Source organism: Carcharhinus amblyrhynchos, unplaced genomic scaffold (genome assembly GCF_965287045.1).
Source record: "Carcharhinus amblyrhynchos unplaced genomic scaffold, sCarAmb.v2.hapA chromosome_1400, whole genome shotgun sequence".
NCBI lineage: Eukaryota > Metazoa > Chordata > Chondrichthyes > Carcharhiniformes > Carcharhinidae > Carcharhinus > Carcharhinus amblyrhynchos.
In genome coordinates, this window is record NW_027651140.1 from 1 (window position 1) to 21,806 (window position 21,806).

The 21,806-nt window shown below is 47.1% G+C and overlaps 1 protein-coding gene across 1 annotated transcript; it reads left to right on the forward strand.

Moving 5' to 3' along the window:
- Positions 1-334: 334 nt before the first annotated feature.
- Positions 335-21,666, forward strand: LOC145340766 (myosin heavy chain, skeletal muscle-like; the record flags this gene model as incomplete). The annotated part of the gene is made up of 3 exons (XM_080185227.1): positions 335-527; positions 1,100-1,303; positions 21,541-21,666. Coding segments are annotated over 3 exons (523 nt in total), but the record flags the coding sequence as incomplete, so codon positions are not given.
- Positions 21,667-21,806: the final 140 nt, after the last annotated feature.

Sequence of the window (21,806 nt, forward strand, 5' to 3'; positions counted from 1 at the left end):
TATCTCTGTCTTCAACCTCCTCCCTCTTGTCCTAGAAAGGGGAACATTTTGTTAACAATTACTTTATCAATCCTGCTGGGTATTTTATATACCTCAATCAAATCCCCCCTCATTCCTCTGTACTCCAGCAAGTTACTCAACCACTCCTCGTACAACAGCCCCTCAAATCTGCAATCAGTGCCTTACTCCCAATTCATGTAGTCATACATAAGGAAACCTGTGGGGCTGGGGTGTAAGGTTGGTTCACACTGCCCCGATTCCCCGCTCCCCCGGGGAGTATCCAGCGGGATGTGATTCCCCCCAGTCCCACACTAATTCAATGCTGCCCTTTCAGGCGTGGTCAGCAGCGTGCCCTGGACAGCCTGCAGAGCGAACTGGAGAGGGAAATCAAGAGTAAGAATGACGCTGTGCGGATCCAGATGAAAATGGAGACTGATCTGAATGAGATGGAGCAGCAGATGAGCGATGCGATTCGCCGGGCTGGAGAATCTCAGAGAGCCACCCGCAACCTCACCTCCAAAAATAAAGTGAGTTCCTGCCTGGTTAAACCATCCTCCAAACTCCTCACTCCCTGCGCCCCTCACTGTGTCTTCACTCACTCCGTGTGTCCCTCATTTCCCCCTCACTCAGTCTGTCTGCCCAGCACTCCCCCCCTCAGCCTCCGTGCATTACTGTTCCTCTAGTGGTTGCTGACTCACTAAAGGAGAGAGGGAGTGGGGGAGGAAGCTGATGAGGAGTATGAGGCCTGATGGGCTGAATGGCCTGTGTCTGTAAAGTATATCATTAATGTGTGGGATTAATGGTGAGTTCTTTCAGAGGGCAGCGACAGGCACTATGGAGTGAATGGATTCCTGCGTTGTATCATTGAAGATTTATAATTCATTATATTTTGTTCAGTTCTCTGGAAATGATGACAGGAATGACTAAGGCTGCAGAATGAAACCAGAACAAGGAGTTTTTTTACAAGATAATTAGAGTATTTCACTCGAACCTGGCACTGGTGGGGTGTGTGAGTTTGGGAAGTGTGTGTCTGTCCCACCTCACTCAGTGAATTCCGCAGATTAACCCTGTCGTGCCGATGTTAATCGCTCTTTTCCAGGAATTGCAGTCCCAGTTGGACTCCACGGCCCAGCAGAACGAGGAGCTGAAGGAGGAGCTAAACGCGTCTAACCGGCATGGGGTTATGCTGAACTCTGAGCTCGAGACACTCCAACACAGGCTGGAGACCTCCGAACGGAACTGCAGAGCAGCGGGAAAGGAACTGCAGGAGGGCAGGGACAAAGCAGAGACGGTTCTCTCTCAGGTATCCCCGGCTTCAAAATGCCAAGTGTTAGAACATAAGAACATAAGAAATAGGAGCAGGAGTAGGCCATCTTGCCCTTCGAGCCTGCCCCGCCATTCAATAAGATCATGGCTGATCTGTCGTGGCTCAGTTCCACATTCCCGCCCTCTCCCCATAACCCTTAATCCCCTCTCTTATCAAAAACCCATCAACCCGCGTCTTAAAAATATTTAGCGAGGCAGCCTCCACCACTTCAACGGGCAGAGAATTCCAGAGATTCACCACCCTTTGAGTGAAGAAGTTCCTCCTCAACTCCGTTCTAAACCGTCCCCCCTTTATCTTGAGGCTGTGCCCTCTAGTCCTACTGTCCTTTCTGAGCAGGAAGAGTCTCTCCACCTCTATCCTATCCATCCCATTCATCATCTTATACGTCTCAATGAGATCTCCCCTCATTCTTCTAAACTCTAACGAGTACAAGCCTAGTTTATTCAGCCTCTCCTCATAGCTCAACCCCCTCAACTCCAGTATCAGCCTAGCAAACCTCCTCTGCACTCCCTCCAAGGCCAAAATATCCTTGCGTAAGTACGGCGCCCAAAACTGCACACAGTACTCCAGCTGCGGCCTCACCAATGCCCTATACAGCTGCAGCAAGACCTCCCTACTTTTATATCCAGGTCGGTATCTTCCGCAGTCCACCTGTGTTACTGAGCCACGCTGGAGTAGTTAGAGATTGAACGGTAACTTTGTCAATCGGCGGATCCTGGTAGAGATGTGGAAAATGATGAGAGGCACAGACAGGGTAGATAGTCAGAGACCAAAAGAGAAAACACTGGAAAATCTCAGCAGGTCTGGCAGCACCTGTAAGGAGAGGAAAGAGCTGACGTTTCGAGTCCTTTGTCAGAGGCCTTTTCCGAGGGTGGAAGGGTTGACTACAAGAGGACACAGGTTTAAGGTGAGAGGTGATAAGTTTAAGGGAGATGTTTGGGACAGGTTTTTCACACAGAGGGTGATGGATGTCTGGAACACACTGTCAGAGCTGAATCATAGCATCCCTACAGTGCAGAAGGAGGCCTTTCAGCCCATCGAGCCTGCACTGACAACAATCCCACCCAGGTCCTATCCCCGTATCCCCACATATTTACACTCCTAATCCCTGTGACATTAAGGGTCAATTTAGCATGGCCAATCCATCTAACCCACACACCTTTGGACTGTGGGAGGAAACTGGAGCACCCGGAGGAAACCCTCGCAGACTCGGGGAGAATGTGCAATCTCCACACAGACAGTGACCCGAGCTGGGAATCGAACCCGGGTCCCTGGCACTGTGAGGCAGCAGTGCTAACCCACTGTGTTACCATAGTGGAAGCAGGCACATTAGCAACGTTCAAGGTGTATCTTGATAAGACACACAAACAGGAGGCAAACAGAGGGATAGAATCCGCATGTTGGCACAGGCTTGGTGGGCCAAAGGGCCTGTTCCTGTGCTGAATTGTTCCCTGTTCTTTGTCCCAGAGAGGCAGAATCCTGGGAGAAGATGTGAATCGCGGTCTGGGGGCTGGGGTATTGTAGCTCTATCACAACTTGTGCTCTCTTTTAACACGGTTCCCTTCAGGTAAATTGGAAACATCTTCCTCAGCTCTGACAAACAGTGGTGTTGTGGATCAGGAGGGAGCTCTTCTGCATTCCAGGTCTTGTTTACCACTGGTTATTATGCCATCCACCCCTACCCCACCGCATGTTCTGGGTCACCCACACAGGCTGTGATTGAACTAGAGAGGGTGCAGAGGAGATTCACCAGGAGGTTGCCTGGGCTGGGGTGTTTCAGCTAGAAAGAGGCTGGTTAGGCTGGGGTTGATTCCTCGAAGCACAGAAGGCTGAGGGGAGATCTGATTGAGGTGTACAGAATTATGAGGGACACAGATAGGGTGGACAGGAAGAAACTTTTCCCCTTAGCCCTGGATTAGTAACCAATGGGTACAGGTCTAAGGGAAGGGGCAGGTGATTTAGAGGGGATTCGAAGAAAATCTTTCTCACCCCGAGGATGGTGGGAATCTGGAACTCGTTGCCTGAAAGGGTGGTAGAGGCAGGAACCCTCACAACATTTAAGAAACATTTAGATGAGCACTTGAAACACCATACAAGACCATGGACCAAGTGCTGGAAAATGGGATTAAAATAGAAATTTCTTGATGGCCAGTGCAGACATGATGGGCCGAAGGGCCTCTTCCTATTCTGTAAAACTCTATGGGCCACACTCTTTGTCGCTGAATCAACAGGTTGTGGGTTCAAGTCCCACAGCAGTACCTGAGTGCAACAATGCAGGCTGACACACCGGTGCAGAACTGAGGGAGTGCTGCACTGTCTTATAGAACAACACACACAACACAGCACGGGAAACAGGCCCTTCGGCCCAACTAGGCCATCTAGCCCTTCAAGCCTGCCCCGCCATTCAATAAGATCATGGTTGATCTGTCGTGGCTCAGTTCCACTTTCCCGCCCTCTCCCCATAACCCTTAATCCCCTCTCTTATCAAAAACCCATCAACCCGCGTCTTAAAAATATTTAGCGAGGCAGCCTCCACCACTTCAACGGGCAGAGAATTCCAGAGATTCACCACCCTTTGAGTGAAGAAGTTCCTCCTCAACTCCGTTCTAAACCGCCTCCCCTTTATCTTGAGGCTGTGCCCCCTAGTCCTACTGTCTTTTTTGAGCGGGAAGAGTCTCTCCACCTCTATCCTATCCATCCCATTCATCATCTTATACGTCTCAATGAGATCTCCCCTCATTCTTCTAAACTCTAATGAGTACAAGCCTAGTTTATTCAGCCTCTCTTCATAGCTCAACCCCCTCAACTCCAGTATCAGCCTAGTAAACCTCCTCTGCACTCCCTCCAAGGCCAAAATATCCTTGCGCAGGTGCGGCGCCCAAAACTGCACACAGTACTCCAGCTGCGGCCTCACCAATGCCCTATACAGCTGCAGCAAGACCTCCCTACTTTTATATTCAATCCCCCTCGCTATGAAGGCCAGCATCCCATTCGCCTTCCTAACCACCTGCTGCACCTGCAAGCTGGGTTTTTGCGACTCATGCACAAGGACCCTGAGGTCCCTCTGCACCGTCGCCTGCTGCAGTTTTTCGCCACGTAAGTAATAGTCCTTCCTACCATTCTTCCTACCAAAGTGGACCACCTCACACTTGCCAACATTAAATTCCATTTGCCATTTCCTGGCCCATTCGCCCAGCCTATCTAGATCCTTCTGCAGACTCTCCACACCCTCCGCACAATTTGCCTTTCCCCCAGTCTTGGTGTCATCAGCAAATTTCGACACCCTACACTCGGTTCCCTCCTCCAGATCATCTATATAAATGGTAAATAGCTGAGGCCCCAGCACCGACCCCTGGGGCACCCCACTAGTCACCAACCGCCAATCCGAATAGCACCCATTGACCCCCACTCTCTGCCTCCTGTTTGACAACCAGTCCTCTATCCACGCTAACACCCTACCCCCAACTCCATGTCCCCTGACCTTCTGCAATAACCTCTTGTGAGGTACCTTGTCAAACGCCTTCTGAAAATCCAGAAAGACCACATCCACCGGCTCTCCTCTATCCACTGCCCTAGACACATCCTCATAGAACTCCAGTAAATTTGTCAGACACAACTTCCCTTTAATGAAACCGTGTTGCGTCTGCCCTATCAAGCAATTCCCTTCAAGATGCCTCGCAATTTCCTCCTTAATGACGGATTCTAACATTTTACCTACCACAGACATTAAACTAACCGGCCTATAATTCCCCGCCTTTTGCCTGGCACCCTTCTTAAACAACGGTGTAACATTAGCCGTTTTCCAATCTTCCGGCACTTCCCCGGAATCCAGCGACGTCTGGAAAATAACCACCAAGGCATCCACTATCACCTCCGCCATTTCTTTCAGAACCCTCGGATGCATTCCATCCGGTCCTGGGGACTTGTCCACAAACAGCCCCTCCAGTCTGTCGAGCACCACCTCTCTAGTAACAGTAATGTCATTAAGACCCTCCAGTCCTACCGCCTTTCCATCGCTAACACCCGGCAAATTATTCACGTCCTCCTCCGTGAAGACAGAAACAAAAAAGTTACTGTCTGTGACCTATTCATGGTTTTAGTCTACACCTAACGTGCGAGGATCAGGGAGGTCCAATTTAGGGACAATTTAGTACCCAATCAATCAGCCTAAAAGCACATCTTTGGGGGATGTGGGAGGAAACCGGAGCACCCGGAGGAAACCCACGCAACCACGGGGAGAACGTGCAAACTCCCACAGACACAGGCCCAAATCCATGTGTCCGCACAGCAACAGAGATAGTCTCTGAGCTGTCATGTTGCCCTCGAGATGGTCCAGTTTAAGCACACTAACGACATGAAGCAATAGGCAACTCCCGAAGCAACGTCCAAGAGCAGCCCACTACAACCTGCCGCATGCATGCCCCTTGCTGGACTTAAATGCCTGTGGAGACAAAAAAATTCATTATTAAACAGGCAAAGACTAACATCCCTGAGGCAAAACGTATTCCCAAGCCTACAATGTTTAGTAAGGCCTACTATATCCCCCTATATGTAGCCCGCTCATATGGCTGTCTAAGTGACTCTTAAACAACCCTAGCGTGCCTGCTTCCACCACCTTACTCGGCAGTGCATTCCACACCCCCACTACCCTTTGCGTGAAAAACTGCCCTCTAATATTTGTCTTATACCTAGCCCCCCTCACCCTAAGCCCGTGACCCCTCGTTCTATCCATTTCTAATAGCGGAAAAAGCTTACCACCATTTACTCTATCTATCCCCTTCATAATCTTATAAACCTCTATTAGATCCCCCCTCAGCCGACGTCTCAAGGGAAAACAGCCCAAGTTCGTTCAATCTTTCCTCGTAAGACAGCCCTTCCATACCAGGCAACATCCTGGTAAATCTCCTCTGCACTCTCTCCAGGATCTCTACATCCTTCCGGTAGTACGGCGACCAGAACTGGACGCAGTACTCCAAGTGAGGCCTAACCAACGTTCTATACAACTGCAACATCAGACTCCTACTCTTATATTCTATACCTCTTCCTATGAAGGCTAACATACCATACGCTTTCCTCATCACATTCTGCACCTGCACCGACACCTTCAGGGACTTGTGCACTTGCACCCCCAGGTCTCTCTGCGTATCTATACTCCGGATAGTTCTACCTTTTATCGTATAACTCCCCTCCACATTATTCCGGCCAAAGTGCATCACCTCGCATTTCTCCGGATTAAATTCCATTTGCCATCTATCTGCCCAATCTACCAGCCTGTCTATGTCCTGTTGCATTGCCAGGCACTGCTCCTCAGTACCCGCCAATCCAACCATCTTAGTGTCATCAGCAAATTTGCTGATCACACCACCTACCCCCTCTTCCAAGTCATTAATATATACCACAAATAGAAGAGGTCCAAGTACCGAGCCCTGCGGCACACCACTGGTGACAGGCCTCCAATTGGAAAAGGAGCCTTCCACTACTACCCGCTGTCTCCTCCTCCCAAGCCAGTTCTCCACCCATCTACATACCTGGCCTTGTATCCCATGAGCCTTCACCTTTTCTATCAGCCTACCATGAGGGACCTTGTCAAACGCCTTACCGAAATCCATATAGAAGACATCAACGGCTTGTCCTTCGTCAACCGTTTTTGTCACCTCTTCAAAAAATTCCACTAGATTCGTAAGGCACGACCTCCCTGTAACGAAGCCATGCTGCGTATCCCTGATCAGATTGCAGCGCTCCAGATGTTCATACATCCTATCCTTGAGGATCCTCTCCATTAGCTTGCCTATAACTGAAGTCAAGCTCACCGGCCTATAATTCCCTGGGTTATCCCTCTGACCCTTTTTAAACAACGGTACTACATTTGCAATGCGCCAATCCTCTGGGACCTCACCTGTGTCCAAAGAAGAGACAAAGATTTGCGTCAGAGGCCCAGCAATTTCATCCCTCACCTCCCTTAGCAGCCTGGGATAGATGCCATCAGGCCCCGGAGATTTATCCGTCTTTATACTGTCTAAAAGTCCCAACACCTCTTCCCTCGTGATGACTATATCCCTCAACGGATCCTCAAACTCCTCAAGCACAGCCCCAGACATCAGGCCCCTCTCCTGCGTGAATACCGACGCAAAGTATTCATTCAGGATCTCCCCCATTCCCCCAGGCTCCAAGCATAGTTCCCCTCCTCTGTCCCTGAGAGGACCAATCTTCCCTCTAACCATCCTTTTATTTCTAACATAGGAGTAAAATGCCTTAGGATTTTCTTTAATCCTACCCGCCAAAGCCATTTCGTGGCCCCTTTTTGCCTTTCTGATGCCCCTTTTAAGTTCTCTCCTACATTCTCTGTATTCTTCTAACGCTATCTCTGTCCTCAAATGCCTAGATCTAATGTACGCCTCCCTCTTCCTCCTGACCAGGTCCTCAATATCCCTAGTTACCCACGGCTCTCTAATCCTACCCTTCCCATCCTTCCTCTTGACCGGCACGTGCCTTTCCTGCAAAGATTTTAGTTTTCCCTTGAGAGACTCCCACATAACCAGCGTCGACCTGCCATCAAACAGCATACCCCAGTCTGTATCTTTAAGATCCTGTCTAATCCGGTTGTATCTAGCCCTCCCCCAGTTTAACACCCTCCCCTTAGGACAGGCTTCATCTTTATCCATTAATATCTTAAACCAGACAGAGTTGTGGTCACTGTTAGCCACATGCTCTCCTACTTCAACGTCAACCACCTGCCCAGGCTCATTCCCCAGAACCAAGTCCAGTATAGCCCCCTCCCTGGTCGGGCTATCCACATACTGCTCCAGGGATCCTTCCATTACACACTGTACAAATTCCTCCCCGTCAGCACCCTCTGATCTCAGCACCTTCCAGTCTACCCCGGGGAGATTAAAATCTCCCACTACCACCACCCTATTCTTCCTGCACTTATCTAGAATGTCCCTGCTTATCCCTTCTTCCACAGCCCTCGGGCTGTTGGGCGGTCTGTAGTACACACCCAACATAGTAACATCTCCCTTCCTATTCCTCAACTCCACCCATAGCGACTCGATTCCTATATCCTCTATACCTCCCTCCCTCTGCACTGCTATGATGCAATCCTTAACTAACAATGCCACTCCCCCACCTCTCAGCGACCCACCCCTATCACACCTGAAGCACTTATACCCGGGAACATTCAACTGCCAGTCCTGCCCTTCCTTAACCAAGTCTCTGTCACCGCCACCACTTCCAACTTCCTTTCGAACATTATTGCCTTCAGTTCATCTGTTTTGCCAGTCACACTCCTAGCATTGAAACACATGCACCGAAGACCCTCAGAAACAATCCGATCCTTCTTCCTACCCTCCGGGCTTACCCTATCCCCAATCCCAGTTCCGTCCACATCCCCACCCCCCCTCCATATTAGTTTAAACCCTGCCGAAACACTCCAGGTAACCTTCCAGCTAAGATATGCATGCCCTTCCCAGTTAACTGTACCCCGTCCCTCTTATATATTTGCCCCTCTTTCATAAAGACTTCCCAGTGGTCTACGAATCTAAAACCCTCTGCCCTACACCAATCCTTCAACCACGCATTGAGTTGGAGTATCTCATTATTTCTAGCCCTACTAGCCCCAGGCACCGGCAGCAGCCCAGAGAACGCCACCCTGGAGGCCCTACATTTCAGCCTAGCCCCCAACTCCCTGAACTGCCTACGTATGTCCCCCCTGCACTTTGTTCCTACATCCTTCTCTCCTACGTGCACTATCACATCAGACTCAGTCCCTCCACCCTTCAAAATTCCCTCTACTCTTTCTGAAACATCCTGTACCCCTGCTCCAGGGAGGCAGACTACCATCCTGGAGTCCCGCTTTTGCCCACAGAACCGCCTGTCAATCCCTTTGACTTTCCCATCCCCCACCACTATCTCACACCCTGCACTCTTCCCTTCCTCCGAGGTATTCTGATCTCCCTCCCTTGCCTTCTCTACCCCAGCTGTCACCCCACCCTTGATATTCCGGGGTAATTCCTCCAGGGCGGTCCTAGTGCTATGACTCCTTTTCTTTTTACTCTTCCTAACTGTAACCCATCCATCTCTCCTCCCAGGTCCTGGTATCTGCTCAGTGTTACTGTCCCTATCCATTATTTCCTCATTTTCCCTAACTAAAAACATATCCTCCAGCCTCAGTTCCAGCTGCCTCACCCGGGCCCTTAATCTCTGCACCTCTAGACATTTCCCGCATATGTGGGCTTTCGGGAGATGTGCTGTCTCCAGAAATGTCCACATATGACAACGAACACAGTGAACCCGTGTAACCCTAGACCCTGCCATTATGTTTGCCCCCTATTAAGGTGTCCGATTAATTCCTGTTACCAAGCCTACTCTCGCCCAAGCCCAGTGAGCTTAAGCCCTGTTACCTCTCACTCTGCTTCCCGCCTCACTCCGCTGCCCGCTATCTACTCTGGCCGCCTTTTTATACTCCCGCGCTCCCTTCCCAGCAGCCCCCGCGCCTATCTCCCGCTACGGAGCGCCAAAATAATCAAAAAACCCTCTCGAACTAGAATTAAGTCAAAATATAGTAATTACAATGCAGCACACTCACCAAAAGGCACGGCGGCGCGGGCTCGTTGGGCCGAAGGGCCTGTTTCCCGTGCTGTGTTGTTCTTCTTCTTCTTCTTCTTATTCAGTACCTTAGCCATATCCCCATCCCCTACCACTAGGTCCCCTTTCTCATCCTCTAAAGGACCAACATTCACCCTAGCCAGCCTCTTCCTTTTTATATATTTATAAAAACTCTTGCTATCCTTTTTTATATTAAGCGCTAGCCCAGCTTCATAGTTTCTTCTACCCTCCTTTATCAACTTCTTTGTCAATCTTTGTTGACATTTAAACCTTTCCCAATCCTCTTCTCGCCCACTGCTCTTAGCTACTCTAAATTCCTCCGCTTTTAATTTAACACTTTCCTTCACCTCCTTCGTTATCCACGGCTTATTACCTCTCCTCCTACGGTCCTTTTTGACCATCGGAATAAATTTCTGCTGAGCACCAAGAAAGATCTCCTTAAAGATCCTCCACTGCTCCTCAGCAGACCTACCTTCCAACGCACTCCCCCAGTCCACATTCGCCAATTCTTCTCTCATCCTACCGTACTCCCCTCTATTCAAACAAAGGACACGTGTCCGGGAACCCACTTTCTCCTCCTCCATCTGCAACAGAAACTCCACCATACAATGATCACTCTCTCCAAGAGGATCCTTCACCGCAAGGTCCCTAATTCTACCCACCTCATTACATAGCACCAGATCCAAGATAGCTCGCTCCCTCGTGTGAGAAACACAGCTCACAGTTAAACAATTTAGTCAAGTCAAGTTCTGAAGGAGCAAGATTTTATTTGTCGTTCTTGCAAGACCGGGTGTCTAGTCAAAATAGGCACACCTTACATAGATTTGCAGCACATTTTATACTGCTTTTCAAACATTGTGATGGCTTGTATTGTGTTAATCCCCCTTATTTGGCTGTTAACCTTGTTAACTTTAAACACTGTAAATGGCTTGTATTGTGTCATTCCTTCAATTAACACTCTCTCAACTCCCATTTTGCGCTTAATCTCATCACTGCGGTTATCTGTTTCGTGTAACCTAGTTAACTGTCTGTCATGTGCCTCCCCCTTTCTGTATGCTGCTGAACTCGTCCATCACTGCTGATTGTACTGTTAGCTCTTGCAGCCTTAAAAATTACACTACTTCTCACAATCCCCCCTTTTCTTTTTACTGTCTGTAATTTTTCACTAGCATCCCTTTTTCCAGGTTTAGTCCAGATATGCGCGAGTAGGTTGTTCCAGTTTGGCTAACATACTATTCACTTGCTCGTCCCAATCTTATATAATTTATCCAATCTACGTTCTTATTTATTGTTACCCACCAAAACAAGGATTCAAACCCAGCTGTAATCTGATTTCGAGCTTTAAATTCATCTGGAACTCCCCGAGGCACTCCTATGGGATCTAGATATATCTTTTCATCAAAAGAAATTCCTATCACTGATCTCTTGTTTTTCCTGATCCTTTTGATTTTTCAAATGCCAGGGTAAATGGTATAGCCAATTGGACAATTGCACATGTACCTTTCCACTGAGGGGGTAGAGTTGGCCTCAGTACCCTTCCTCCACAATACCACCATATATCTGCTCTGGGGATTTTCAATGATGAATAGTTCCCTCCCATTCCGTTCTCTGTAATGCTCCTGACCTCTGAGCATGATTCTAACTCCCCCATATTATGAGTTAACTCTGCCCTTTGTCGGTTCACACATGAAGTGTGATTCACAACGGCAGTGAGAAACTGAGGGGGAGTTTTTAAGTTCTTTGCTTCCACAGGAGGGAACATCAGGGATAGGGATGTGCAGTTCGGGTTGCCCCATGCTTCCTTTTCTTGATACAGGGCTAACATGCACTCCATACCTCTTCTGTCGCGTTTCCATCCCAGAGGGAAGGGTACTATTTGGGCCACTGGCTTCCCAGACGCACAGGCATAGCAATTGCTTTTATTTAAGCTTTTTACAGTGTATTTGACCCATTCTACCCAGGCATTAGTCTCCTCATACCCAGTCTCTATTTCAAGGATTTGTTTTAGGTTGTTTACTTCGACCACTCTTTCTGCCCTTGGGTCGTTTTGGGGAACCTTATCATTCTAGTCAGGTGTTTTCAAATTTTTATCTACATAGATTCGGAAACAACATTTCAATTTGCTATCTTTTCCTCCCTCCTTTACCCTAATTCCAAATACTGCCTGGTGCAATTGTTGGTCCCTGGTCCAGTTACCTGTAAAGAAGGGCCCACCAGCTATGGAGTACCGGGAGAGGTTCTTAGGATCTAAGACTGGACTGCTTATTTTTTTTTCAGTCCATTTGGTCCCTATAAGATTGTATTCCTTATCTAGGCATTCTGATCTTGGCTGCATATGTTTCTGATGAAGGGATATTATGGAAGGGAGTTTACCCCAAGGATACTTTCCGTTGGCATAAAATTGTAAGGATTCTACCGAATATTTTTGCTGGCTCACCAGATCCCCACATATTACCAAAGAACACAGGTCTGTCTCTACTACCTGTGTTGTAGTGAGATCCAGAACCGTAACTGAGCTCATAGTGTTTCCCTTGTCCTCTTCTAACTTATCTGAATTATATCCCATACTTGTAAGTACTCTCTTGGACAAGAGGAAGGAAAGCATTATCCAGGTTACCCCTTCCATTCTATCCCTTTCTCGTTACCTTTTAGGAGAGAACTTAATTCAAAACAGTTCCTTTCCCGCGCTCACGCCGCAACTAAAAATTGATTATTTAGAGTCTTTTAAATTTCAGCTTCAAAGGTTCTTCAGTCAGTTTGACCATCCACGTGTTGGAATTATCTGGAGGTTTTACCAGTCCCTTGATTATAGTATGATGTGTCCACCCCTTTTCAGCAGTCCTGATTACTGTCTCAGTTGTTAGGAGTGCTTGATATGGTTCCTCCCATTCCGGTTGCAGCTTAGTTTCTTTCCATGACTTTACCAGGACCCGATCTCCTGGTTGAATTGTATGTACCGTGAAGTCGAGGGCTGGAGTCTGCGACAATAATCCTTGTTTCCTAAGGGAAGATATCGAGGAGGACAGGCCCAGTATATATTTCTTTACAAATTGATCATTCATTTCAGGAACCGGTAACTTCCCGACTGCCCCCATATAAGGTAGTCCAAATAGCATTTCATAGGGGGATAAACCCAAATCCTTTCGAGGAGCTGTACAAATACGCAAAAGTGCTTTTGGTAAGCACTTAGTCCAAGGGAGTTTCGTTTCTATTATCAGCTTAGATCCTCTGTCCACTTTAAAACATTAGGTTCTTCTTCTAACAGTTTCAAATATAGTTGTTTAGTTTTCTGTGCGTACCCTTCGATCCACAATCTACAGTATCCTACTAATCCCAAGAACCTCCTAAGTTCCTTTTTAGTCCATAGTATATTTAGATCTAGGATTCCTTGTATTCTTTCTGGATCTATTCTTCTCCTTCCCTCACTGATTAGGTGTCCGAGGTATTTAACTTCCTTCTCTACGTACTGCAGCTTTTTCTTTGACACCCTGAATCCCTGTTGTCCCAGATAATTCAATAAGCTATTTGTGGCTTCTATTACCTTTTCCTTTCCTCCTCCTGTTACTAGTAGGTCATCTACATATTGTAGTAACGTGATTTCATCAGGCTTTTTAAATCTTTCTAACACCTGCTCTAAGACTTGACCGAAAAGATTTGGGGACTCTGTGAACCCCTGTGGGAGCACTGTCCACCTGAACTGCTGTTTCCGTCCTGTGATAGGATTTTCCCACTCAAAAGCAAATAAGTCTCGACTTTCTTCCACCAGTGGGCATGTCCAAAATGCATCTTTTAGGTCCACTACACTGAACCATCCGTGATCAGGAGGAATCTTGCTTAATAAAATATAAGGATTAGGGACAATGGGGTGTCGCATCGTCACTATCTGGTTCAGGGCCCTTAGGTCCTGTACCAGGCGGTACGTTCCCTCAGGCTTCTTTACAGGCAATATAGGGGTATTATAAGGGGACATGCAGGGTTCTAACAGTCCATCTCTAACCAATCCTTCAATTACTGGCTGTAATCCTCTTTTTCCTTGCAAAGGTATAGGGTATTGCTTAACACACACCGTCTCTCCTTTTTTTTAAATTTATTTGCAGAGGAGGAGCGTCTAATCCCCCTCGGTTTCCTTCCCCTGCCCAGACTATCGGGTCTATTTGCTGTTCCTGTTCGTCTGTTAATACTGCCATGGTTACTGTTAATTGGTTCTTTTCTACTCCAATTGCCAAACCCAATTTAATTATTAAGTCTCTGCCTAATAAATTACTGCCAACTTCTGGTATGTATAAGAGTTGACCCTCTATCCGCTCAGTCTGGTATTTAAGCATAATCGGTTCAAACATGGGGACTGTAAAACCTTCCCCTTTTACCCCGATACCATTAATTTCTTATCGATTAACTTTATTCCTCTCGGTATAAAATTCAGAGAGGATCTAGTGGCCCCCGTATCCACCAGAAACACCGCATCTTCTTGTTGGGGACCCACCTGCAGATTTATCAAGGATTCCCGGTGGATCCCCGGGGGTAGGAACCCCTGACCTCCCTAGTCTTCATCCATACTCATGAGAGGGACTACCCTCTCTTTTTGTAATTCAGGGCACTGTCTTCTAAAATGTCCAACCATTCCACAGTGATAACACCCCTTTTGTTGGGTTCTTTATGTTACCCCACCTTTTAGTGCCCCACCTTTTCTACTTCCTCGTTCCTTCCTTTCAACATACTGATACCCTCGTGTCTTTCCCTCAGTTATTGGTTCCACCCTCTTCCTCACAATCTCATCTACGGCCGCTACCATTATCTTTGCCTTCTGTTTCTCTGTCTCATCTCAGTCAGCTCCTCTTTTTTTTCCTTTTCTATAAAGATTGGATTCAATCCACGGGGCATTAGGGAAATAAGGGCCTGCATCCTAATTGGTTGTGGGTTTAGGGTTGCTTCTTTTGCTATTTCATTGGCTAGCCTGTCCACGGGCATCTCCTTGATCCTTTGGAATATTAAATGTCCCAAATATAACACCTGTGCTTATCGTCTACTATAAAGAAAAACTTATCCTGTGAGTTCAAGTTCAAAGCTATATCTAATACTATAAATACTTCCTGGGACAATGATAATACCAAAATTTGGCCTTTGAACTCCAGGGCTGGAGTTTTCCCAGTGACACTAGGATCTGATGTCTTTCTCTGGTGTGAAGTATTTAAATTGGTCAATGGATTATTCACTGTTCCTCTCCTCGTTACCGGAGCAAGGTTAAAGACCTTCTCCTCAGTATTAAAGTCACCCCCAGGCGCTGTGAGTTTCATGGTCATACTGCTGGGGTAGGGAGGTGATGTCCCTCTGCAGTAGTCTTCTAACACTTGGTTTTGTTTCTCCAGTTCCCTTACTCTGAATTCTAATTCCTTAATCTTTTTTATCCCCACTCCACTTCTTAGTGGAAGTGACTACTTGTTCAATTAGTCCAGCTAACTGATGTATTAACAATACTGCTATTTTCTTTGTTTGGTTTCTCTTTTCTAACTCTCTAATCTGTGATTCTGACGTTTTAATTTTCTCCTCGTCGTCAGCCCAATATTTTTTTACCCAAGACTGAGATGTGTTCAATTAATCTGGTTTAAACCTGTTCAATTAATTCAAACTAAGAGAATTCCAATTTTCTTAGTTCTGTCCTTTTTTTTCAATCATTTCCATTGTTGATCTAGTGGGTGAAATGGATCCCACCCCTAGGTCGCTCTTATCACAGTCCGGTGATACCTATCAGGGGTGATCAGTCCCCTCCGTACCACCGCTTACACTCGTGAGCTTACACCTTTAAGCTCACACTATTAAGCCGGCTTTCTTTCTTACTCACGTCCGAACATCACATCCCAGGCATCCTTCTCTAGCCTTTACACCCACTTCAAACTCCTGAGCTTTGCGTAGGGGGCTACCCCTCTTAACAACTGGTCTAGGGCTAGGTGTAAAGACAGATGCCTCCTTGTCTGTACGTGCTCAGCTCAGACCTCTCACACACACTCACACTTTTTCATCACAGATGAGCACCTACTGTACTTTGATTCACTCCCTTAAATTTGGTAATCTGTTCCGGAGCTCCAGTTGTGGCCATTCAACCGGACCCGTAAACAGATCCCAGGTTTCGGCACCAATCCTTGTAGGTAAAGATACCTCTGAGACTAATTGTGAGTCAAAGTACAGCAGTTTAATTAACTAAAGCCTGATTCAGAAAATCCAAAATAAGATTTATTTTTATCACCATTAAATATCCTCACTAAATCAAGACTCTTGCACCTTCTTACAATTCTGGTACAATAAAACAAAACATCACTTGGAGCACAGATGCACGAAGAAATACTGAAAGCATTCTAATGTGCAATCTATATGTTTAATTATTTCTACAGCTCTACCTTTGTAACCAACACAGGCAAGTACAAAATCAAATCTACTATGTGCCTAAATGGTTATCTCTCCTCACAACTTTAAGATGCAATATAATGCCACCTTTCCCACTTGGCAGAATTCAAATCTCTGTCCGATCCCTACATAATTTAGTAAACTTAAAAACTTAAAGCAATTCACTTTGATTGGCTATATCTATTACATCACATGAGGGTCTCAATTACACAGTTACACCCTCTCTCTCTCTCTCTCTCTGTACCATACAGAGTCAGCCTGCTTGTCTCTTTTTAACCCTTTACTGATGGGAGCTCACTGGCCTCTAATAAATTTGACCATGTTTGATTCGGGTGCCTCATGTCGTGACAAATCCCTTTCTCTCTCAAACAGTCATATAGTCATGCACAATTCCAAATACATAACCACTATTAGCGTTCTCCCCGCACCTCAGTAAAAGCCCATGTCAGGGTTCCCAGTTCCACTGACATACTTCTCTCTACCTCTTTCTGCTCAGACCAATTGTAGGTCCATCCCATTCATGCTGATCCATCTATATACTTCGTGACCCATCCACAAACTCCAGTGCCTCTAGGGGCACCTCCCTTATTCGACTTTCCTCTGCTCCCTCATCACATAACCTCCCCCGCAGCCCCTAAATTAACATTATCCAGCAACTTGCATGATCAATTCCTTCCTGGGACGCCGGCTGCTTCTGTCTCACATATTTATTAAGAATCTGACAAACCCAATCCTCAACCGAACCGTACTTTGGCCAGAAGACGGACGGACTCCTGATTGGTTCCTTCACCCAAACAAAACACAATATTTCATCATTGTCGTCTTGTTTTTATCCCTAGTACTAGTGCCCAAACCTTCCAACATCCTTCCCAACGGACTTTCTGGAGGGATGTTCCCTGGGGCCCCACCCTTCTTCCAACATCCGTCCCAAAGGACTTTCTGGAGGGATGTTCCCTGGGGCCCCACCCTTTCTCCGCGGATTCCCAGCACCTTTCCCGGGGGACTTTGTCCGACTACCCCCACTTCCCATGGTTTACCTACCACGACCCGGTCGCCAAGGCAATACTTAAAAGTCACTTTTCTTACCTTGATCCGCAGCGTTGCCCGACCACACGACGGTGCCTATCGTTTCCCACTTACTCGTTCAGAACAACTTTCCTAGGATTCTCAACAGTCAGTGGCAGAGAAGTCCACCGATGAACACCTGGGACCATTCAATTTGGAACGGGACGCGTCTTCCCAGTTGTCACCGGCAACCTCCCTACCAGGGATGTTAGGATCCCGGACGAGCCCCCAATTGTGAGAAACACAGCTCACAGTTAAACAATTTAGTCAAGTCAAGTTCTGAAGGAGCAAGATTTTATTTGTCGTTCTTGCAAGACCGGGTGTCTAGTCAAAATAGGCACACCTTACATAGATTTGCAGCACATTTTATACTGCTTTTCAAACATTGTGATGGCTTGTATTGTGTTATTCCCCCTTATTTGGCTGTTAACCTTGTTAACTTTAAACACTGTAAATGGCTTGTATTGTGTCATTCCTTCAATTAACACTCTCTCAACTCCCATTTTGCGCTTAATCTCATCACTGCAGTTATCTGTTTCGTGTAACCTAGTTAACTGTCTGTCATGTGCCTCCCCCTTTCTGTATGCTGCTGAACTCGTCCATCACTGCTGATTGTACTGTTAGCTCTTGCAGCCTTAAAAATTACACTACTTCTCACACTCGTCGGCTCCAACACACACTGTTCAAGGAAATTATCCCGGCAGCATTCCAAGAACTCCTCCTCGAGCCCACCTCGTCCAACATGGGTCGACCAATCAATATGCAGATTGAAATCCCCCATAACTACTGCCGTCCCATTCCTGCACGCCGCACTTGTTTGCGTGTTAACAGCCCGCCCCACCTCCAGATCATTATTCGGGGGCCTATAGACGACACCCACCAGCGTCTTCCTCCCTTTGCTGTTCCTAATCTCCACCCACAACGATTCCACTTTTTGCTCTTTGGCTCCAATATCATCCCTTGCTACCACCTTGATACTATCCTTAATCAGCAGAGCTACGCCACCCCCTCTTTCCTCCTGCCTATCCTTCCTAAACACTTGATAGCCCTGTACATTCATCTCCCAGTCCCTGTCACCTTGCAGCCACGTCTCTGTAATGGCCACCAGATCGTATCCATTTGTGTCGATCTGCGCCACCAGCTCATCCACTTTATTCCGAATGCTTCGTGCATTCAGATAAAGCGCTTTCATCCCAGCCTTCACCTGGACCCTATTTGCCGTAACGCCACCAATTGGGACATCCTCGGCCTCTTCCCTTACCTGTACCCTATCCTTAACTTTAGACCTTGTAACGTCACCTACCCTCACACCCTCCCCCCCCCTAATTAGTTTAAAGCCCTGTCTACAGTCCTCTTTACTCGATTCGCCAGCACTCTGGTCCCAGCATGGTTCAGACCAACCCCATCCCGCCTGAACAAGTCCCACCTACCCCAATACTGGTGCCAATGCCCCATAAATTCAAACCCATTCCTCCCACACCAACCCCTGAGCCACCCATTCACTTCCTTTATCCTGTCAACCCTACGCCCGTCTGCACTCGGTTCAGGCAGTAGCCCAGAGACGACCACCTTGTCGGTTCTACTTTTTAATTCCATTCCCAGCTTCTCATACTCCCTCCCCAGATCCTCAGTCCACACTTTGCCTACGTCGCCGGCACCCACATGTACTACAATGACCGGGTTCTCACCCTCCCACTCCAGATTCCTCTGCAGCCCAGCTGCGACATCCTGTACCCGAGCACCAGGCAGACAACACACCCTTCTGTGCACTTTGTCATTGTGACAAAGGACAGTGTCAATACCCTTCACCCCACTATCCCCAATCACTACTACGTTCCTTTTCCCCCTCTCTTTGCCTATGTCCTGCTGCATCACTGTACCGTGTGCAGTTTGCTCACCGACCTCACCTGCCTCGTCCTCTTCCAGAGTGGAAGCAAGAACCTCAAACCTGTTATGCAGATTAAGAGGCTGAGGCCTCTGCTCCTCACCCCACTTCCTCCTCCCAGCAGCCCCCTTTTGTCCCTGACCCTTAGATTTAGCCAGTCTAGGGGGGGTGGATGTCACTTGCACCCCATTGACAATGGCACCCTCTCTCCCCTTGATGAGCCTCAGTGTCTGTAGCTCAGAGGCCAGCTCATCCACCTTGAGCTGGAGCTCTTCCAGCAACCTGCACTTACTACAGACATGGTCACTGGGAAGGACCCTGGAGTCCACCAGTTCCCACATCATACAGAAACCACACATCACATGCCCCTCCATTATTCACTGTAATTTGTTATGGGGAAAAATTTTTTTCCTTGTTTCTTGCTGTAGTAGTTTTGAAAAAATTTTTTTTCCTTGTTTTTTCAAACAAACTCACCTGGCCTTTTTTCCTTCCAGCCCTTTTTGATATTAAGCCCTAGTAGCTCACTCTGCTTCCCACTCACTCTGCTGCCCGCTCAGACGCTGCCCGCTGTCTACACCAGGCCTCCTTTTAAACCTGGCGCTGATTTAAAGCTGATGGTCCACAAATGCCTTTTAACCACTCCCTCAGAATTCTTAAAGCAGTAAATACAATAAATAAATGCTTTAAACAGTTCTACAAAGAGTAAAGTGCTTTAAACTTATTTTAAACAGCTATTTCTTATGTTCTTATGAACCCGCGCCACCATCTTAACAAAGCATTTTCCTACACCTACCTTGCCCCGTGTGTACGCGTATGGTACCCCTATTGTAACCAGATTCAGGGGAGAATAGTTTAGGGACAATTTGGTACACCAATCAGCCTAACAGCACATCTTTAGGGTGTGGGAGGAAACCGGAGCACCCGGAGGAAACCCATGCAACCACAGGGAGAATGCGCAAACTCCCACAGACACAGGCCCAAATCCATGTATCTGTACAGCTAACAGCGATAGTCACTGAGCTGTTGTGGTGCCCATCTGCTGGTCCAGGTTTAAGCACACACAATGACACGAAGTACTAGGCCACTCTCGAAACATCCAAGAGCAGCCCACGCACGACCCACCGTGTGTTTGCCCCTCGTTAGACAACAAGGTGGACCGACACACCTGCGGAGTAAAAGAGACAAAATATCAACACATGTAGCATTAGATTTCCAGTAACGTCCTGAGGCTCTGACCCTTATTTAAAACCGTCTCCTATATCCCTCCATCCCTGTGTCACTCATGTGCCTATCTAAGTAAACCTTAAACAAGTCCAGCGTGCCTGCCTCCACCACCTTACTTGGTAGCACATTCCGTACCCCCACGACCCTCTGTGTGAAAAACCTCCCTCTAGTATCCAAATTATACTTCTCCCCCCCTCACCCTTAGCTCGTGACCCCTCGTGATATTTGTCTCCAATCTAGGAAAAATCCTGCCACTGTTTACTCTATCTATACCCTTCATTATTTTACACACCTCTATCAGATCCCCCCTTAATCTCCGTCTTTCTAAAGAAAAGAGCCCCAGTTTACCCAATCTTTCCTCACAACCCAGTCCTTCCACATTAGGCAACATCCTGGTAAACCTCCTCTGCACTCTGTCCAGGGTCTCCACATCCTTCCGGTAGTAAGGTGACCAGAACTGGACACAGTACTCCAAATGCGGTCTAACCAAATTTCTGTACAACTGTAGCATTAGACGCCAGCTCTTGTACTCTATACCCCTTCCTATAAAGGCTAGCATACCATAAGCTTTCTTTGCAACCTTCTCCACCTGGGTTTCCACCTTCAGAGACTTGTGCACTTGCACTCCCAGGTCCCTCTGCATTTCTATACTCTTAATAGGTCTACCCTTTATCATATAACTCCTCCCTGCATTATTCCTTCCAAAATGCATCACCTCGCATTTATCAGGATTAAATTCCATAACATGGACAAGACAATAAACCAAGCCCTCCAAATGTTCTCTTACGTATGTCAAATACTCCATGATGTTATTCACAGAAAAGCAGAGCAGAACTCCCTGCTACCCTGACCCTTAACAAACATCACCAGAATGGATTACATACCTCATTGTTATTGTGAGATCTTGCTGTGCACTAAGGAGGGGCCCCGTTTTTCTACATTATGACAGTGACTACACTTCTGATTGGCTGGAAAGCGCTTGGGGAGGTTGAGAAAGTTGTGATATAAATTCAAATTCTTTCCTTTCCGCATCCAGAATGTAAACCTTCTAAACCAGAAGAAAAAGTACGAACATGACATTGAGCAACTAAATCAACAAGTTGAGAAATTGGTGCAGGAATTCAGGATGGAAGCCGAAAACTGTAGGAAAGCCAAGAATGAGGTAACTACGATATTCCTTTATCCCAAATCATCCAATTGTACAACTTTACTTTCCAGTCTGAACCTGACTTTGCTAAAAAAACATTGGGCCAGTCTGTAGCAGGTATCATCTGTGCCACACAAGTGCCAAACAATGATCAT